At 45.3% G+C, this 15,371-nt stretch overlaps 1 protein-coding gene across 1 annotated transcript in view; it reads right to left on the bottom strand.

The window, feature by feature from the left end:
* TGFBR2 (transforming growth factor beta receptor 2) overlaps positions 1–15,371 on the bottom strand; it is a 96,775-nt gene that overhangs the window by 52,328 nt on the left and 29,076 nt on the right. Inside the window, exons 2-3 of the mRNA XM_082639742.1 lie at positions 8,182–8,350; positions 4,275–4,465 (exon numbers count right to left, since the gene is read on the bottom strand). Of these exons, the coding sequence (XP_082495868.1) occupies positions 4,275–4,465; positions 8,182–8,350 (360 nt within the window). The remainder of the gene's footprint in view (positions 1–4,274; positions 4,466–8,181; positions 8,351–15,371) is intronic.

Genomic DNA, 15,371 nt, shown 5'->3' on the forward strand with positions numbered 1-15,371 from the left:
GAAGACATACAGATGGCCAACAGGCACACGAAAAGATGCTCAACATCGCTAATTACTAGAGAACTGCAAATCAAAACTACAATGAGGTATCCCCTCACACCAGTCAGAATGCCCATCATTAAAAAGTCTACAAATAACAAGTGCTGGAGAGACTGTGGAGAAAAGGGAACCCTCCCACACCGTTGGTGGGAATGTAAATTGGTGCAGTGTAGAAAACAGTATGGAGCTTCCTCAGAAAACTAAAAATAGAATTACCATGTGATATAGCAATCCCACTCCTGGGCATATATCCAGATAAAACTATAATTCAAAAAAGATACATGCACCCTTATGCTCACAGCAGCACTATTCACAATAGCCAAGACATGGAAACAACCTAAATGTCCATCAACAGATGAATGGATAAAGAAGATGTGGTACGTATACACAATGGAATACTACTCAGCCAGAAAAAAAGAACGAAATAACGCCATTTGCAGCAACATGGATTCAACCAGAGATTATCATACTAAGTGAAGTAAGTCAGAAAAAGAAAGACAAATACCATATGATATCACTTATATGTAGAATCTAAAATATGACACAAATGAACCTATCTATGAAACAGAAACAGAATCACAGACATAGAGAACAGACTGGTGGTTGCCAAGAGGGAGGGAGTTGGGGGAGGGATCGACTAGGAGGTTGGAATTAGCAGATGTAAGCTTTTATATATAGAATGCATAAACAACAAGGTCCTACTATATAGCACAGAGAACTATATCTAATATCCTATGAGACCCAGCAATCCCACTACTGGGCATATACCCAGAGAAAACTATAACTCAAAAAGACATTTGCGGGACCCCCCTGGTGGCGCAGTGGTTGGGAGTCTGCCTGCCGATGCAGGGGACACGGGTTCGTGCCCCGGTCCGGGAGGATCCCACATGCCGCAGAGCGGCTGGGCCCATGAGCCATGGCCACTGGGCCTGCGCGTCCGGAGCCTGTGCTCCATAACGGGAGAGGCCACAGCGGTGAGAGGCCCACGTACCGCGAAAAAAAAAAAAAGACATTTGCACTCCAATGTTCATTGCAGCACTATTTACAATAGCCAGGTCATAGAAGCAACCTAAATGCCCATCAACAGATGAATGGATAAAGAAGATGTGGTAAATATATACAATGGAATATTAGCCATAAAAAGGAATGAAATTGGGTCACTTGTAGAGATGTGGATGGACCTAAGGACTGTCATACAGAGTGAAGTAAGTCAGAAAGAGAAAAACAAATATCGTATATTAACACATATATGTGGAACCTAGAAAAATGGTACAGATGAACCTGTTTGCAAGGCAGAAATAGAGACACAGAAGTAGAGAACAAACATATGGACACCAAGGGGGGAAAGTGGGGGTGGGATGAATTGGGAGATTGGGATTGACATATATTGACATATATATACTAACTAATATGTATAAAATAGATAACTGATGATAACCTGCTGTATAGCACAGAGAACTCCACTTCGCTGTACAGTAGAAACTAACACAACATTGTAAAAGAACTATACCCCAATTTTTAAAAAATCCCATGATAAACCATAATGGAAAAGAATATATTAAAAAATGTGTGTGTGTGTATATATATATATATATATATATATATACACACACACACACACACACTTATGTACCTAACTGAGTCACTTTGCTGTACATCAGTAATTAACACAACATTGTAAATCAATTATACTTCAATTTAAAAAAAATTTTCATTCCTTAATATAAAGAAGAGATGGTGGCAGTAAGAGAAATGGACCCCAGAGTGTTCTTCCTAATACCTGATGTTGTAGGGGAGGAAACTATGCCCCTACAACAAATAGAGAGAAGAGAGATGGTTATTTTTAAGCATACTCCCTGGAGCATTTTAGAAGACTCTGAAATCACTCAAATATCTGAGTCATCAGCTGTGCTGGATTTCTTGAGTTGTACAATGAGAAACCACCTTTATGCTGATTATCTTACCTCATAAGGAAACAAACAGTCTGATAATGAATAAGAGGGAAAACATGAATGTGGGCCCATGATTATCACATGAGTTGAAAATACACTGAAAACTGAAGTCATAAATCCCTTAAGAGCTTAGAGTAATATACATATATATAAAATATATCCAACTTGCAAACCATTTATCAACTTTTATCCCCTTTGAATGAAATAAATTCTTCCATTCTGGATAAGCCAGTATGAAAAAGGAGAGAAAAGTTTCATAGGTGGTAACAAACATGTCTGGACATTCCACTATTAGGGATTAATTCCTTTGGCTTAGCCTGGGCCTTGTTTTTAAAGGTGAAGTACTTGGGGAAGGTTAACATGGTAAACCAGGATATCAAGGTTACCATGTTTTAGTGTGATTTAATCTAGTTACAGTGTCCCTCCTAACTCAAATTACATAAGAAAAATGAGAGACATGGAGTGCTTGTAGGATGAAAAAACAGGAGAGGGGAGTGATTTTGGTAAGTGTTGTGCTGACAAGATGTACATGCCTGCCTTTGTACACTGAGAACTTGGCACAGGTGGGGAGTGGAACAGGAAGGGAGGGAAACTGGCTGAAGGACACATGGAGAGCAAGAGGTGGGTGTGCAATGCCCATGAGCACCATACACAAAGCATGAGACTCATCACTTTCCATATTTGGGACACACACAGTAGCAGGGATAGTGTGTCGACCCAGCACTTGTGTTCCAAAAGGATTTTTTATTGAATTGGACCTGTTTGGGGCTAAAATAACCTTTCCCCATGCTGAATTTATATTCCTAAAACCAAGAGAATATTATTTGCATCATCAGCCTGGAAAAATTAAAAGGCTTATAATCTCCAGTGCTGGAGAAAGTAGATGGAAATTCATATGCTTATATATCTTCTGGGGGAGGAGAACAATTTAATAGTGGCTATCCAAATTTAAAATGTGCATACCTCTGATCCAGACATTTCATTTCTAGAAATCTATCTTGCAGAAATACTAGCACAAATGTATAAGATGTTTTTACAAAGATAGTCAATGTAGCATTAAGTGGAAAACTGGAGACACCTAAAATAAGCTACCAACTTATTTGGGAATAAGTTAAGAATGGTTAAGTCACTCATAGAAGATATGCCATATTATGCAATTCTGGACAACAATTAAAAGGTGTACAATATATCTACATATATTGTCTTGTTTAGAAGAGAAGTAGAAGTGGGTGGGTGAAAAAAATATTGCCAGGTAATATTTATAGTATGATCAACTGTTTGCATGGAAAGATGGATGAGTGGGTGCAATGAATGGCTGGACAGATGGACAGATAGATGGACAGACAGATGGACAGATGGATGGTGGATGGACAGATGGACTGGTGTTTGAGTGGATGGACAGATGGACAGGTGTTTGGATGGACAGATGGACAGATACATGCATAGATGAACAGAGAGATGGATGGACAGATGGACAGATAGACGAATGATGCATAGACAGATGGAGAGATGGATGGGCAGATGGAGAGATGGAAAAGTGGGTGGATGGATGGATGGGCATATGGATGATGGATGGGCAGATGGAAGATGGGAGGGAAGGTAGGAGGGAGAGAGGGAGGGAGTAGGGAAAGAGGGGAGGGAAGGAGGGATAATATTGGGTTGGCCAAAAAGTTCGTTTGGCTTTTTCTGGAAGATGTTACAGAACCCGAACGAACTTTTTGGCCAATAAAATATACATGATGGATAGAGACAAGTGTGCATGGATAGAGACAAGTGTGCATCCAACAGGCTATCATTACTGAGGTTAATGTACTTTCCCCTTTAGACAAATCCTTGGAGTATGTACACACAATAACTTGAGTTAAAGCAAGTCTCCCTCCTGAATCATACAGCCTCCTCCCAACTCTGGACCAGTCATTCTCGAACTTGAGCTGCCTCAGAATCACCCTGGGCCCGCACCCAGAGTTTCTGTTTCCACAGTCAGGGGTGGCACCCCAGAATCTGCATTTCTAACAAGTTGTCAGGTGATGCCACTGCTGCTGTTCCAGGCACTGCACTTTGAGAACCACTGCTCTGGGTGACACAAACTATTTCTCAGTGACAAATCATAACGTGGGCCCCGGGAGCCAGATTTGATACAGACCAGAGCCAACCCTGATACCCCTTAAGTCCCTCTTTCCAACAGGTGAAGGGGGTCTGATCCCCAGTGTAAGCCCACCATCCAGCACCAGCCAAGAAGGGATGTGCCCTGAGCCTGCAGACCATCCCGAGAGGAACACTCACCTTCGGAGAAGATGATGTGGTCGTTGCACTCTTCGGAGCTGCAGGAACACATGAAGAAAGTCTCTCCAGACCCCTTCTTTTCCTTCATAATACACTCTGGAGAAGCAGCGTCGTCAAGGACAAATCCATGGTAGGCGATCTTGGGGTCGTGGCAGACCGTCTCCAGTGTGATGTTCTCATCATTCTTTCTCCTGGGGTACAGAGAAGGAGGGGGTGAGTGTGGACCCACAGGGAAGCAGTCTGGGCTGTATCTCCATCAGGACATTGTTTCTAACAGCAGCGCTGCCTCCTGTTCTCCATCACTTACAGGTTGTCCCGTCACATCCTGTGCTTTTCCACGCACTTCAGTCTTTCCTTTGCTTATCTCACAACCCACTTAGGATCATAACATGAGGGCTTCCCTTGGAGACAAACCTGTCAGAGAACTTTACACGTTATGCCTTAATTAAATCATTAAAGGGAGGGCGTGGGGAAACAGGAGATCGCTAGGTCCTCGGGGTGACTCCAAACCTTCCATCCTGACTGCACTGTGAGGCTAGCCTTGCATCTCTAGTTTGTTGGACAGAATCTAGCTAAATATTACTCAGTCATAAAGAGAACAAAATTTTGCCATTTGCAGCAACATGGATGGACTTGGGGGGCGTTACGCTAAGTTAAATAAGTCAGATAGAGAAAGACAAATACTATACGATATCACTTAGATGTGGGATCTAAAAAGTACAACTAGTGAATGTAACGAAACAGAAGCAGACTCACAGATACAGAGAACAAACTAGTGGTTACCAGTGGGGAGGTGGGGAGAGTGGGAGGTACCAACTATTGGGTATAAGACAGGCTCAAGGCTGGGAATATAGCCAATATTTTGTAATAACTATAAATAGAGCATAATCTTTAAAGATTGTATAAAAAATTTAAAAGTAATACATTTTGGAAAAAAAAACACAAAACCCCTACCTATCCTTAACCCCCAAGCTATTGGAAAGTCTTGGCAAAAACAGTGGCCATGAAACAAAAGGACCTCCCTCCCTGCCCCCATAGTTGTGTGCCCACCTGTGTAGGTGGGGGTTTGTGTTTGGTTTTGGTAACAAAATAAAGCCGTGCTGAGTCCTCCGGGATCCCAGGGAAAAGCATGGTGTCCCTGCCTTGTGAAGCCTCCAGAGGCCCCGGGATGGGACAAGGAAGAAACTGTGAGCCACAAAGGAAAGCTGCTCTGCAGCCCTGGGGCAGCCCTTTCAGAGCCCCCTGCCTTCCACCCCCCACTGCCTATAGAACTAGAATCAGAGGGAGGAAACTCAACCACAGTACTTGAGGCTCCATAAGGTCCTCAACTGCTTCCTCCACTCAGTGCTGTAACGGTGTCTCCTGGACAGGCAGGGCCCACTGTGCAAAACATCTATGGGTACACTGGAGCACAGAAAGGGAGGATACAGTGAAATAAATACAGACTTCTTTGTCCTGCTACTGAAGAGGCTGTCAATATCTGCGACAAAAGAACCACAGTTATGAAATTAATTTTGGTTCTAAAATATTTCTATCCTTGGAAAGGACTTAAGCGTTTCACGTGGTAAGAGTGCACAACTGGCATTAGTTCAATAAATGAATGAGTCAGCGAGTGAATGAAAAGAACAGTAAAACTGATCGTGGGAGAGTACCACCACAGAGAGCAGAGTCTTTTATTCCCCCACTGGGCTCTTCCTAAGATAGCCTAGTGTCCGAGTGTGCGTGCCCTGGACACAGACTCTGAGGCTGTGAGATCTCTGGATCTCTGTGCAGGAGCTCTAGGGAGATTCCCCTGCAGGGGCCAAAGGGAGCAATGCTGCACAGAGAGGGGAGGGGGGTCGTGATGAGGCTTCTGCTGACCTCTGGGCAGCTGGGGGCTGGGATGGCCCATCAGAGCTGTCCCAAGCTGAGGCAAAGCAGTCAGGCGTTTGGGCCCCTGCACCAACCAGTCCTGGGATGCTGGCTGCTGGTACAGAGAGGCTGAACCTGCCGGACTCCAATGAAGCAGCTCGGGAAGCAGAGGGGAGGAGCACCCCTGGAGGGCTTGGGGTGATCCCTCAGCCCAGGGTGAGCACCTCAGGGCTGCATGGGCAGGGGTGCAGGACAGCATCCCTGGCACCTCCCTCTCTCCACATCCAAATGTGTCTTTGCCCAGAAAGGTAAAACTAACGTTCACTGTATTTAATCTTTAGGGCTGAGACACAGAGGGCACAGAGAGGCTTCCCCACATGCCCGCATCTTCTGAGACAGCAAAGCTTCAATGCCAGGGATGTGTGATTCACACTCCACCCCTTGGACTTGTACTGGGGTAAGGAAACTATCTTTAATGAAAAGAGCCTGTTTGGGTGCAGAAGTATGTTCTCACCTCCAGTGGATATTTAAGTAAAGACAGTCAGCAGAAAACAGAAATGAAGAGGAGCCTGGGGTCACCTGGTCTAGGGTCTGAGGCTTCCTGCCCCAAACCTGACAAGTGGTCCTCCATCCTCTCGAACTTGGTCTGACCCTTCCAGAGAAGGAAGCCTGTCCCACTGGCAGGAAACCACGACTGAGAAAATGTTTCAACTGACCCTGAGTGCAAGTCTGTCTGTCCCCTTGTAAATGCTGTGGGTCTCCTTCTGTCCTGCAGACTTCTGCATGACAAGTTTACTATTTCCACTTGAGAGCCCTTCAGATCTCTCAGCAGAGCCCACGTCCTCTTTACTGGACCAGCCGTGGCTAACTGCCCCCAGCAGCCCTCAGATGGCACGCTTCTGAACCTCTGATCACACTCGTGCCTCTGCTCTGGACACCATCTCTGTCAAAATCCCTTTTTCAAAAGCACCACTCAGAGCTGGACACAAGTGCAGCTGGCAGGTATGGCAAGCTGCCGTGACAGATCTTTGCTGTTAACATTCCCTTAGTTCTTAAGAACCTAATTCATGTCCTGGTACGTAGGGAAATGTGCCAGGGTTTCAGATTTATCATCAAGGCTGAGTATACACGGTCTGGAGAAAGTCTCAAAAGACTCCTTCCAAAAGGAGCGGGCAAGATATCTGGGTTTACATTCTCATTTGCAAATGGCCAGGAGACACAGAGGTTACTTTAAAAAAAATAGCTGATAAATTGAAACCATCAGAATAAGGCTTCAAAATGTTATATTTCATTAATGGATGTGTAGTTTTTTTATAAAATAAGGACTCTCTTAATGATCTCTATTTTTTTTTAATCTCTGGCTTATACTCCTAATTCATAACTATGAGTTAATCAAATGATTCATGAGCACCCACTGTGTGTGTGTGTGTGTGTCTGTGTGTCTGTGTGCGTGCATGCCTGGCAAGACGGGAGGATGAGGGAGGGAGGGAGGGAGGGGAAAAGGGAGGGAGAGGGAGGGGTGGTGAGAGCGAGGGAGAGAAGGGAATCTGCTCCAAGAGGAAGATGTGGTCCTACTCCCAGAGGCAGACGCAGTGTTTGGCCCAGCAGTGGTGTGAGGCACTGGCCAAGGCTTCTGACTAAGGGATAGGTTGTCTCCTGATGCCGAGTCGCTTCCCCCATTTTTGACAAGTGCGTCACTCTTGCAACAGCCACCTTTCATCTCCACGAAACAGGACTCAGTTTGTGTCAGAAGAACAAAGCTCCTGGCATCACTACGGGGATCCCAAGGGGTCTCAATTAAATGACTAGTAAGTGGCAAATCCCTCTCCTTGACACGAGGAATGGTTTCTGGACTTATAAATAGTCAAGGTGCATGTGTGTATTCGAAAATGTATAGAGTATCTCTAGAAATTACACTGAAAGACTGAAAAAGAGATGGTCTAAAGGGAAGGGAATTGGACAGATGTCGAAGTTCCGGGCATGGAGACACACGACTACGTACCACAAACACACACTGCTTATAAAAGGGGAAGAAAGGTGTTACAGGCGACCTTACCAGACAGCCACGCAGACCTCTTGCGGCTTCTCACAGATGGCCGTGATGCTGCAGTTGCTCCAGCAGGACTTCTGGCTGTCACAGGTGGACAATCTCACATCACAGAATTTACACAACTGCGGCAACTTGACGGCACCATTGTCGTCCGTGACCATCATGTCACTGTTAACTGGGAGGGAAAAGAGATGCATTACATGATTAACCAACATAATCAGCTGCCAGTGGATTCCTGATACGATGCAATTTCAAAGGAACCTGGTGTCAGAAGAATGGATGCAGAGAAAGGCCACATAATGCCTCCACATCAGATGAGAATTTGGTAATGAAAGCCAGGGCAGGGTGGAGATGGTTGGGATGGAGGAGGTTTGGTAACTTCTTGCCTTTGTCAGTGAGTGTCATCAGGCACTCTTTCTACAAAACCCTCCTCCTTCAATCCAGAGACAGCGCTTGCGTCGCCCCACTGCATGGTGCTGGGTGCTGGTGAATGTGCCCTTAAGGAAACTACAGTTTAGCTGGTGGATGGATATGAAAACAGACCAGGGCAGGGCAACCCAAAATAAAGAGAGGCACGGAAGACGTGGGAGCCAGACGAGAGTCACCACCACACGGGCAGAGAGGGGTCCCGAGGTGCAGAGCTGTGACGTGGGGAAGGGGGTCGGCCAGCTCGGAGGAGACCCTGGGGGTGAGGTGGGGCTTTGCCATCGCTTTCCTGACCTACACCCGACAGAGCTATCCGGGCCTTCTTTGCAAGAGCCTGGCTTTGACTGCTTCCTGTTGCCTTGAGGCAACTCAGTTGATAAAGTGTGTCTCCTAGACACACACACACAGGTGAGGCCTCGAGTCCCACAGGTGAGTGCCAGCAAGCTCCATCTCAAGGGTCTGCTGTCGGCAACCTCTCTGAACTCATCCCTCCCACCGCCACCAGCCGCCCTCTTATTCTTCACTCACTACCTTTTAAGACACACGGGCCTTTCCTGGAAGAAGCCAACTCCTGCCTTCCTCAGGCCTTTCCCTCGCTGTGCCCTTTGCCTGCCTTCTTGTCACCTTCCTGATCTCCGGTTAAATGTCACCTCTTCATCCTAAAGCAGCCCACAAGGAACCAACATGGGGTTTTGTTTGATCTTCTGCACGATCTCCATCACTCACTGGCTTCTGCTCCACCCACCAAAATGCAAGCTCCACGAGGCCTTCTCTGCCTTGTTTCCACACTGCTTCTCCAGGGCCAAGAAGAGGGGCTGTCACATAGAAGGCATCCAAACAAGTGTACTGAATCAATGGTGACTAGCTAATACACGAAGGAATGAACACAAGAAGCTCACATCTGGCCTTGGCGCCAGGTGGGAAGGGACAGGGAGCTTCCTCCCTCCCCTTGGGGGAGTGTCATGATACATACAATATTCACTCACATTCACCAGTAACACACTGAAGACAAACTGTCCTCAGCAACACATACCTGCATGCTGAGAGGTGCTAAAAAGGTATAACACCCCTTCCCTCTTTTTTTCCCTCAATGAGATCCTTTTCCATTGGCAATGGTGGTAACTAAAGGCATGAGTTTGGAGAGTGAGACCAGGCTATTGTCAACAAACGTGAACTCAAAGACACTTCTTTGCTAGACTAGGAAAGATTAAGCACCCAGACATCAGGGGGCACTAGACCAGACTCCATCAGGAAGCGGGAGGGTGCTTCTCCCAGGGTCACCATTGGAAAGGCCTGAGCAAATCCTCCTCATCCTCTCCTGTGTTAAGGGCGCTCCAGCCTAAGTCCCGATGCACAGCTTCCAAGACCTCCCATGGCCGCTCCCTGCCCGTGAATTCTAGTTTCTGTCACTGACACTTTGCCACGCAGACGTCTTTGTTGCTTGGGCATAGCACCTGTTTCCTGGGTCTCTAAAAATATAAACCTATATAAATTTAAGATTTGCTTTCTTGTGGTGCATTAAATATAGAAGCAAAAAAATAAACCCATTCATCCCTCTCAGGCCTCAAGTTCATTTCAGGAAGTGTATTTTTAGGTAACGAACTATTTTGAAATTCTCAATGTCTCCCAAACCAAGAGCTCTAACTAAGCTTAGCTAAAAATACAGGCCACAATGCTCTTTGAATCTTGTGTTCCATTTGGGACTAAGACAACAATGAATATATATATATTTTCTACAATGGTTAGATTTGGATCCATTTGTGAAACAGCTAATTTAACCCTTCAGGCTTCCCTACAAGACATGGGCAAGGCAAAATAAAAAAAAAACAAGCTAGGCCATGTTCTGTTTATTTGATTTTTTTAATAGAGTAGTTTCAGACAAACATCTATTTGCTGGTTAGAAAGTTGCTGTTTTTAAATATAAAATCAAGCCTCCAAGACTTGGAATTCAGCCTTCCAGCATTTTAGGATTTTAGCCTCTATTAGTGGTTATCAACTTTGGGGCCATGTTGGAATCCATCACTTAGAGCGCTTTAAAAACTCATGAAGCAGCCCCACCCCCCGGACATGCTGATTTAATTATTCTGGAGAGTGGCCTGGGCACCAGGTCTTTTAGAAGCTGCTCAGACAATTCTCGATTCTCACGTGCAACCAAGGCTGAGACCCTGACCTGGAATTAGTTGGAAACGACATAACTGGCACAAAACAAATCAGCACAAAAATACCCTCCCTGCCCCCAACACACAAACACATATATAATGTAGGTGACAGTGGTGGGGTAGCCTCTCAATAAAGCTGGAAGATGTTTCCTTGTGAAAAACACACACCTAAAGCCACGTGATTAGCACTTTGACACACTGCTGATGGAAAGGAGTCCTTCCCTGGGCTGGCAGATCCTTTTGTAACAAAAGCTAAGAAGTGTGACAAAAGTGGCAGAGTCAGGAGTGATGGGAGAGAAAGAAAAAACAGATATGACTGGTGCTGGGAGCTGCAGCGGCAACCACAGATGTGTTGACAAGTATAAGTGCTTTAGATCTGATGCTTGCGAAACACAATCCACAGGGAAGAGACAAAAAAAGGGTCATCAAAAAAAAGAAAGAAGAGAGAAAGAAGAAGAAAGAGGGGCCAGCAGGCTGCAGGGCTCAGGGGGCTGGGAGACAGGCAGATGCACAGCCCTGCTGCCAGATGGAGAGGCCCAAAAAGAGAAATCTCACGGCTGAATTCTGGGGGAAAGGCAAAAGGACAACTTGACTCACACTTGGAGGCAAAGGCATGTGGAGGGAGGGAGACGCATACAACAGAACTTGTCCATGTTAAGCACCTACTATGTGCTAGTCAAGGTGCTAAGTTACCACATAGAGCCTCCTGAGTACCCAGCGAGGGGGCCCCATTTTTCCCTTTGTTACAGTAAAAGCTACCACTGCTAAGGTGAGCAGACTTTTTAGCTTGACCAGCTTTTTTTTTCATTGGAAAAGTTTGAAAGCCTTGACACAGGGCATAGTCACTGCCATGCCCCCACCCCCACCAGGCACTCCATACTAGCGGACCCAGGAGGCTCCTGATCTGGATGATTCCACCAGCAAATAGCATCCAGGCTCCACTTAAGGCCAGTGTTGTCCTTTGTGAACAGGTGCAGTGGTGGGATAGAGAGACAAGTGCAGGAGCATGGCTCCCTTCACCTTTACTGGGGGTCACCTAATCTTGATAAAGGCTTTAAGTGCTCACTTTGAGGCGGGGGGACAGCGAGAAATGCATACAAGCTTTTGCTCATGGTTTCAGAGGCTGGTTCACAGATTCCCTGAAAGCCCATAGCCCCAGGTGAAGAATCTGAGGCCCACCCCGGAGTCCCCGCAGGTCACTGAGAACGTGCTGGATAGTTCAAGGCTAATCAGAGTGGGGGGCAGAGCCCGTGGGGCAGAACGTGGGGGGGACGGTGATTCACTCCACTTACAACTGCCTCTTGTGCCTTCCAGTCCACAGAAGAAGCTACCATCATAGCAAACAACATCGTATGCTTAATACATAATTTTCGTGAAGCCAAAGGAATGAAGAGTTAATGCATGCACCTAAGTAGCCAGGGACAAAGATATTTCTCTAAACAATAGCATAACAAACACCACCTAACGAACCCTATAGCCAACCCCAAACAACTTCAAAATTCCTTCCAGCGCAGGTTGGAAAATTACTCTCCTAAGTGTCTTCAGTTAAGATGAGCTCATATTAAGGTGTATTTTCCTGCCTAGGGATGCTCTGTGAGCAACTAACCATCCTCAGTGAATTTTCTACCTATAACAGACAAATGAGCTCTTTGTAACGTTCTCCAGAATGAGAAGATCTCTCACCTGGAAAGCCATCCAGTAGAGGAAGTGAATGAGGACGGCCTCCTCCAGCATATGACAGTATCACATGCCCCATCACATGTCACTTCCCTTCAAACAGACCCCTGAGTAACAGCAAGACCTTCCGTCTAGATCACACTGCCTTCCTCATTTTAGGGCACATTTTCCCCAAACTCACTACCTAGAGACAGAGGTTCCGAGTCTTGAGAATAAGAACTAAGTAAATGCTTAGCTATGTCTATTTCTGGAATAGTACTACTGTCTTTGAAGGTCATAGATGAGCAGCCTAATAAAGGTTAGATTATCCCAGATAAACATTAGGAATTTTGCATACAAATTGTTACTCCATAACTTTGGAATGGTGTCTACTATTAGCTGAACTATTAGGTAAAGTCTCAAAATTCCACATATAATCCCAAACTTTGGCAGAAATGCATTCATGTATCTTTGAATTCCTGCATCTATCTACTGTTGTTTTATGGCATGTTTTGGGGGCATTTAGGAATTCATTTATTCCACAAACACCTGTGGATGTCTTGCTTTGTGCTATAAATTTCATAGCAGGATCAGTAAAATTGATATAACCAAGTGCAGCATCTCAAAGAATAATCCACGGCAACTGGTAAACAAAACTCACTATGACTCAGAGCAGTGCTCCTCAGATATTAACAAGCACACAGATCCCTTGGGAACATGTTAAACCCACTGGGGTATGTGTATGGAGTGTACTGGCTCATGCAATGGTGGGGCTGGCAAGTCTGTAATTTCTAGTGCAGGCCGGCAAGCTGGAAACTCAGGCAGGAATCAGTGCTGCAGTTTTAAGGCAGAATTCCTTCTCCAGGAAACCTCAGTTCTTGCCTGTAAGACCTGCCAACTGATTGGAGGAGGCCCATTCACATTATTGAGGGTAATCTACTTTCTAGAAAGTCAACTGATTGTAGCTGTCAATCATCTACCTTCACAGCAACCCCCAGATTCGTGTTTGATGAAAGAACAGGACACTAGAGCCTCGCCAGGCACTCGCAGGTACCATCCACGGTAGGACAGCGACTCTGTCCTGAGCTGATACTGATGCTGCCTGTCCATACTTTGGGCAGGAAGTTTGCAGAGAACCCAGTTTGTGGCTGGCCATGATTTCCCTTTCTCCACTCATTCTGGATCTAGCAAAATCAAATACTGATTCCCCCTCATCATTTTTCCAGGCATGGTCTCCTCTTACAGTTCTTTCCACCTGCTCTTCTCTTGCTCCTGGCCTTGTCAACGGTCGTGGACCCAGAGGCTCTGATCACCATATGGGCCACAATGGAAAGACTTGTTCTCGGCAAGGTTTCTTTTTTTTTTTTTTAACATCTTTATTGGAGTGTAATTTCTTTACAATGGTGTGTTAGTTTCTGCTTTATAACAAAGTGAATCAGTTATACATATACATATGTTGGCAAGAAGGTTTTTAATTGCAGTTGGCATTTCAGAGTCAGACACAGAGACAACCATCTGGCAGCCAGCCGCCATGGTCTGCGATGCTGGAACAGACACCCATGGCCCCTGAGACCCGGTGGGACCAGTATACTGGCCTGTCACACGTGCCATCCCACCCAGAAGCAGCCAGTCAAACAACTCACAGGACCCTTCATGACTCGTCATGAAAGAAAGCCATTCCCCAGCGAGTCAAATAAATTGGCCAACTGCTAAATACAAACAAATAAAACAAAAAAAAACCCTCGTAATTAAGTCAAAGATAGTTTAGGAAGATTTCCCTTCTCTGAACTTCTATTGCATACTTGGAACTTCTAATACAAGGCGATACCTTATTAGTTTTTAAGTTGTATTTTAACCCTCATCCCTTAAATAATTATAAGTAAATTGAAAGCAGGAAAGGAGGGGCTTTTCTCCAATGACAGTCCCCCAAAGTCTCTGGGAACCAGGATCAGTACTGGAGAAACCACCACGAAGGTAACTGGGAGGCCAGAGCCTGGTTTTGAGAGGCACAAGAGGACAGAAAGGCATTTGATTGGGAACAGAGCATAGACCAGGAGAGGCTGAGCAGAATGGGGGATCTAAACAATCTAGGGGCAGGATCTCTGAAGACAGCAAATTATTCAACAAACACGCATCCTCTTGTTTTACAGATGGACAGAAGGTGAGGCACACAATGTCTGAGGTGTGTACGCAGGTCACTGCATGGCTTGGCCAAAGCTGGATTTAGAACAGGCAAGAAGATAGACGAGGCACAAAAATTGTCCCAGCAGGAGCACAACAGGCAAGAACAGAATCCAATTTTGTCTGTCTAATCTCATAATAGGACTATTCCCTTCTAAAAATGAACTGAAGAAACTCAATGCCTAGTTTAAAAACTTAAAAGTCAAGGGCTGGTGAATAAACCACTGAATCTGGACAGTTGTAGACCCTCTTAATAAAACTCCAGCCTAAATTCACTGTTATGTAGGTAACTGTGAATGACCTGGAAAGGAGGGAGAGGTGTGTGTGTGAGCGTGAGAGTGTGTGTGTGCACTTACGTGTATCATTCCCCACCCTCTGTGACTTGTTCAACTGACGGAACTTAGCTTTAAGGGTTTCTTTTTTTTTTAGCCTTTTTGGCCCATAAGTTTAACACTTCACTATGGATGGTTTTAAGAAGAACTGTATAAACATAAATTTGTAGCAAATTAAGGAATTAAGGGATGTTTCAAAGGGATTAATTCAATACAGTACTTTAAATGGAAAACTTGATTGTTCCTTTTTTAAAATTTATTTATTTATATTTACTTTTGATTGTATTGGGTCTTCGTTGCTGCACACGGGCTTTCTCTAGTTGCGGAGAGCGGGGGCTACTCTTCGTTGCAGTGTGCGGGCTTCTCATTGCAGCGGCTTCTCTTGTTGCGGAGCACGGGCTCTAGGCACACGGGCTTCAGCAGTTGTGGCATGCGGGCTCAG

The sequence above is a fragment of the Mesoplodon mirus genome (assembly GCF_964341445.2).
Source record: "Mesoplodon mirus genome assembly, chromosome: 12".
In the NCBI taxonomy this organism is placed as follows: domain Eukaryota; kingdom Metazoa; phylum Chordata; class Mammalia; order Artiodactyla; family Ziphiidae; genus Mesoplodon; species Mesoplodon mirus.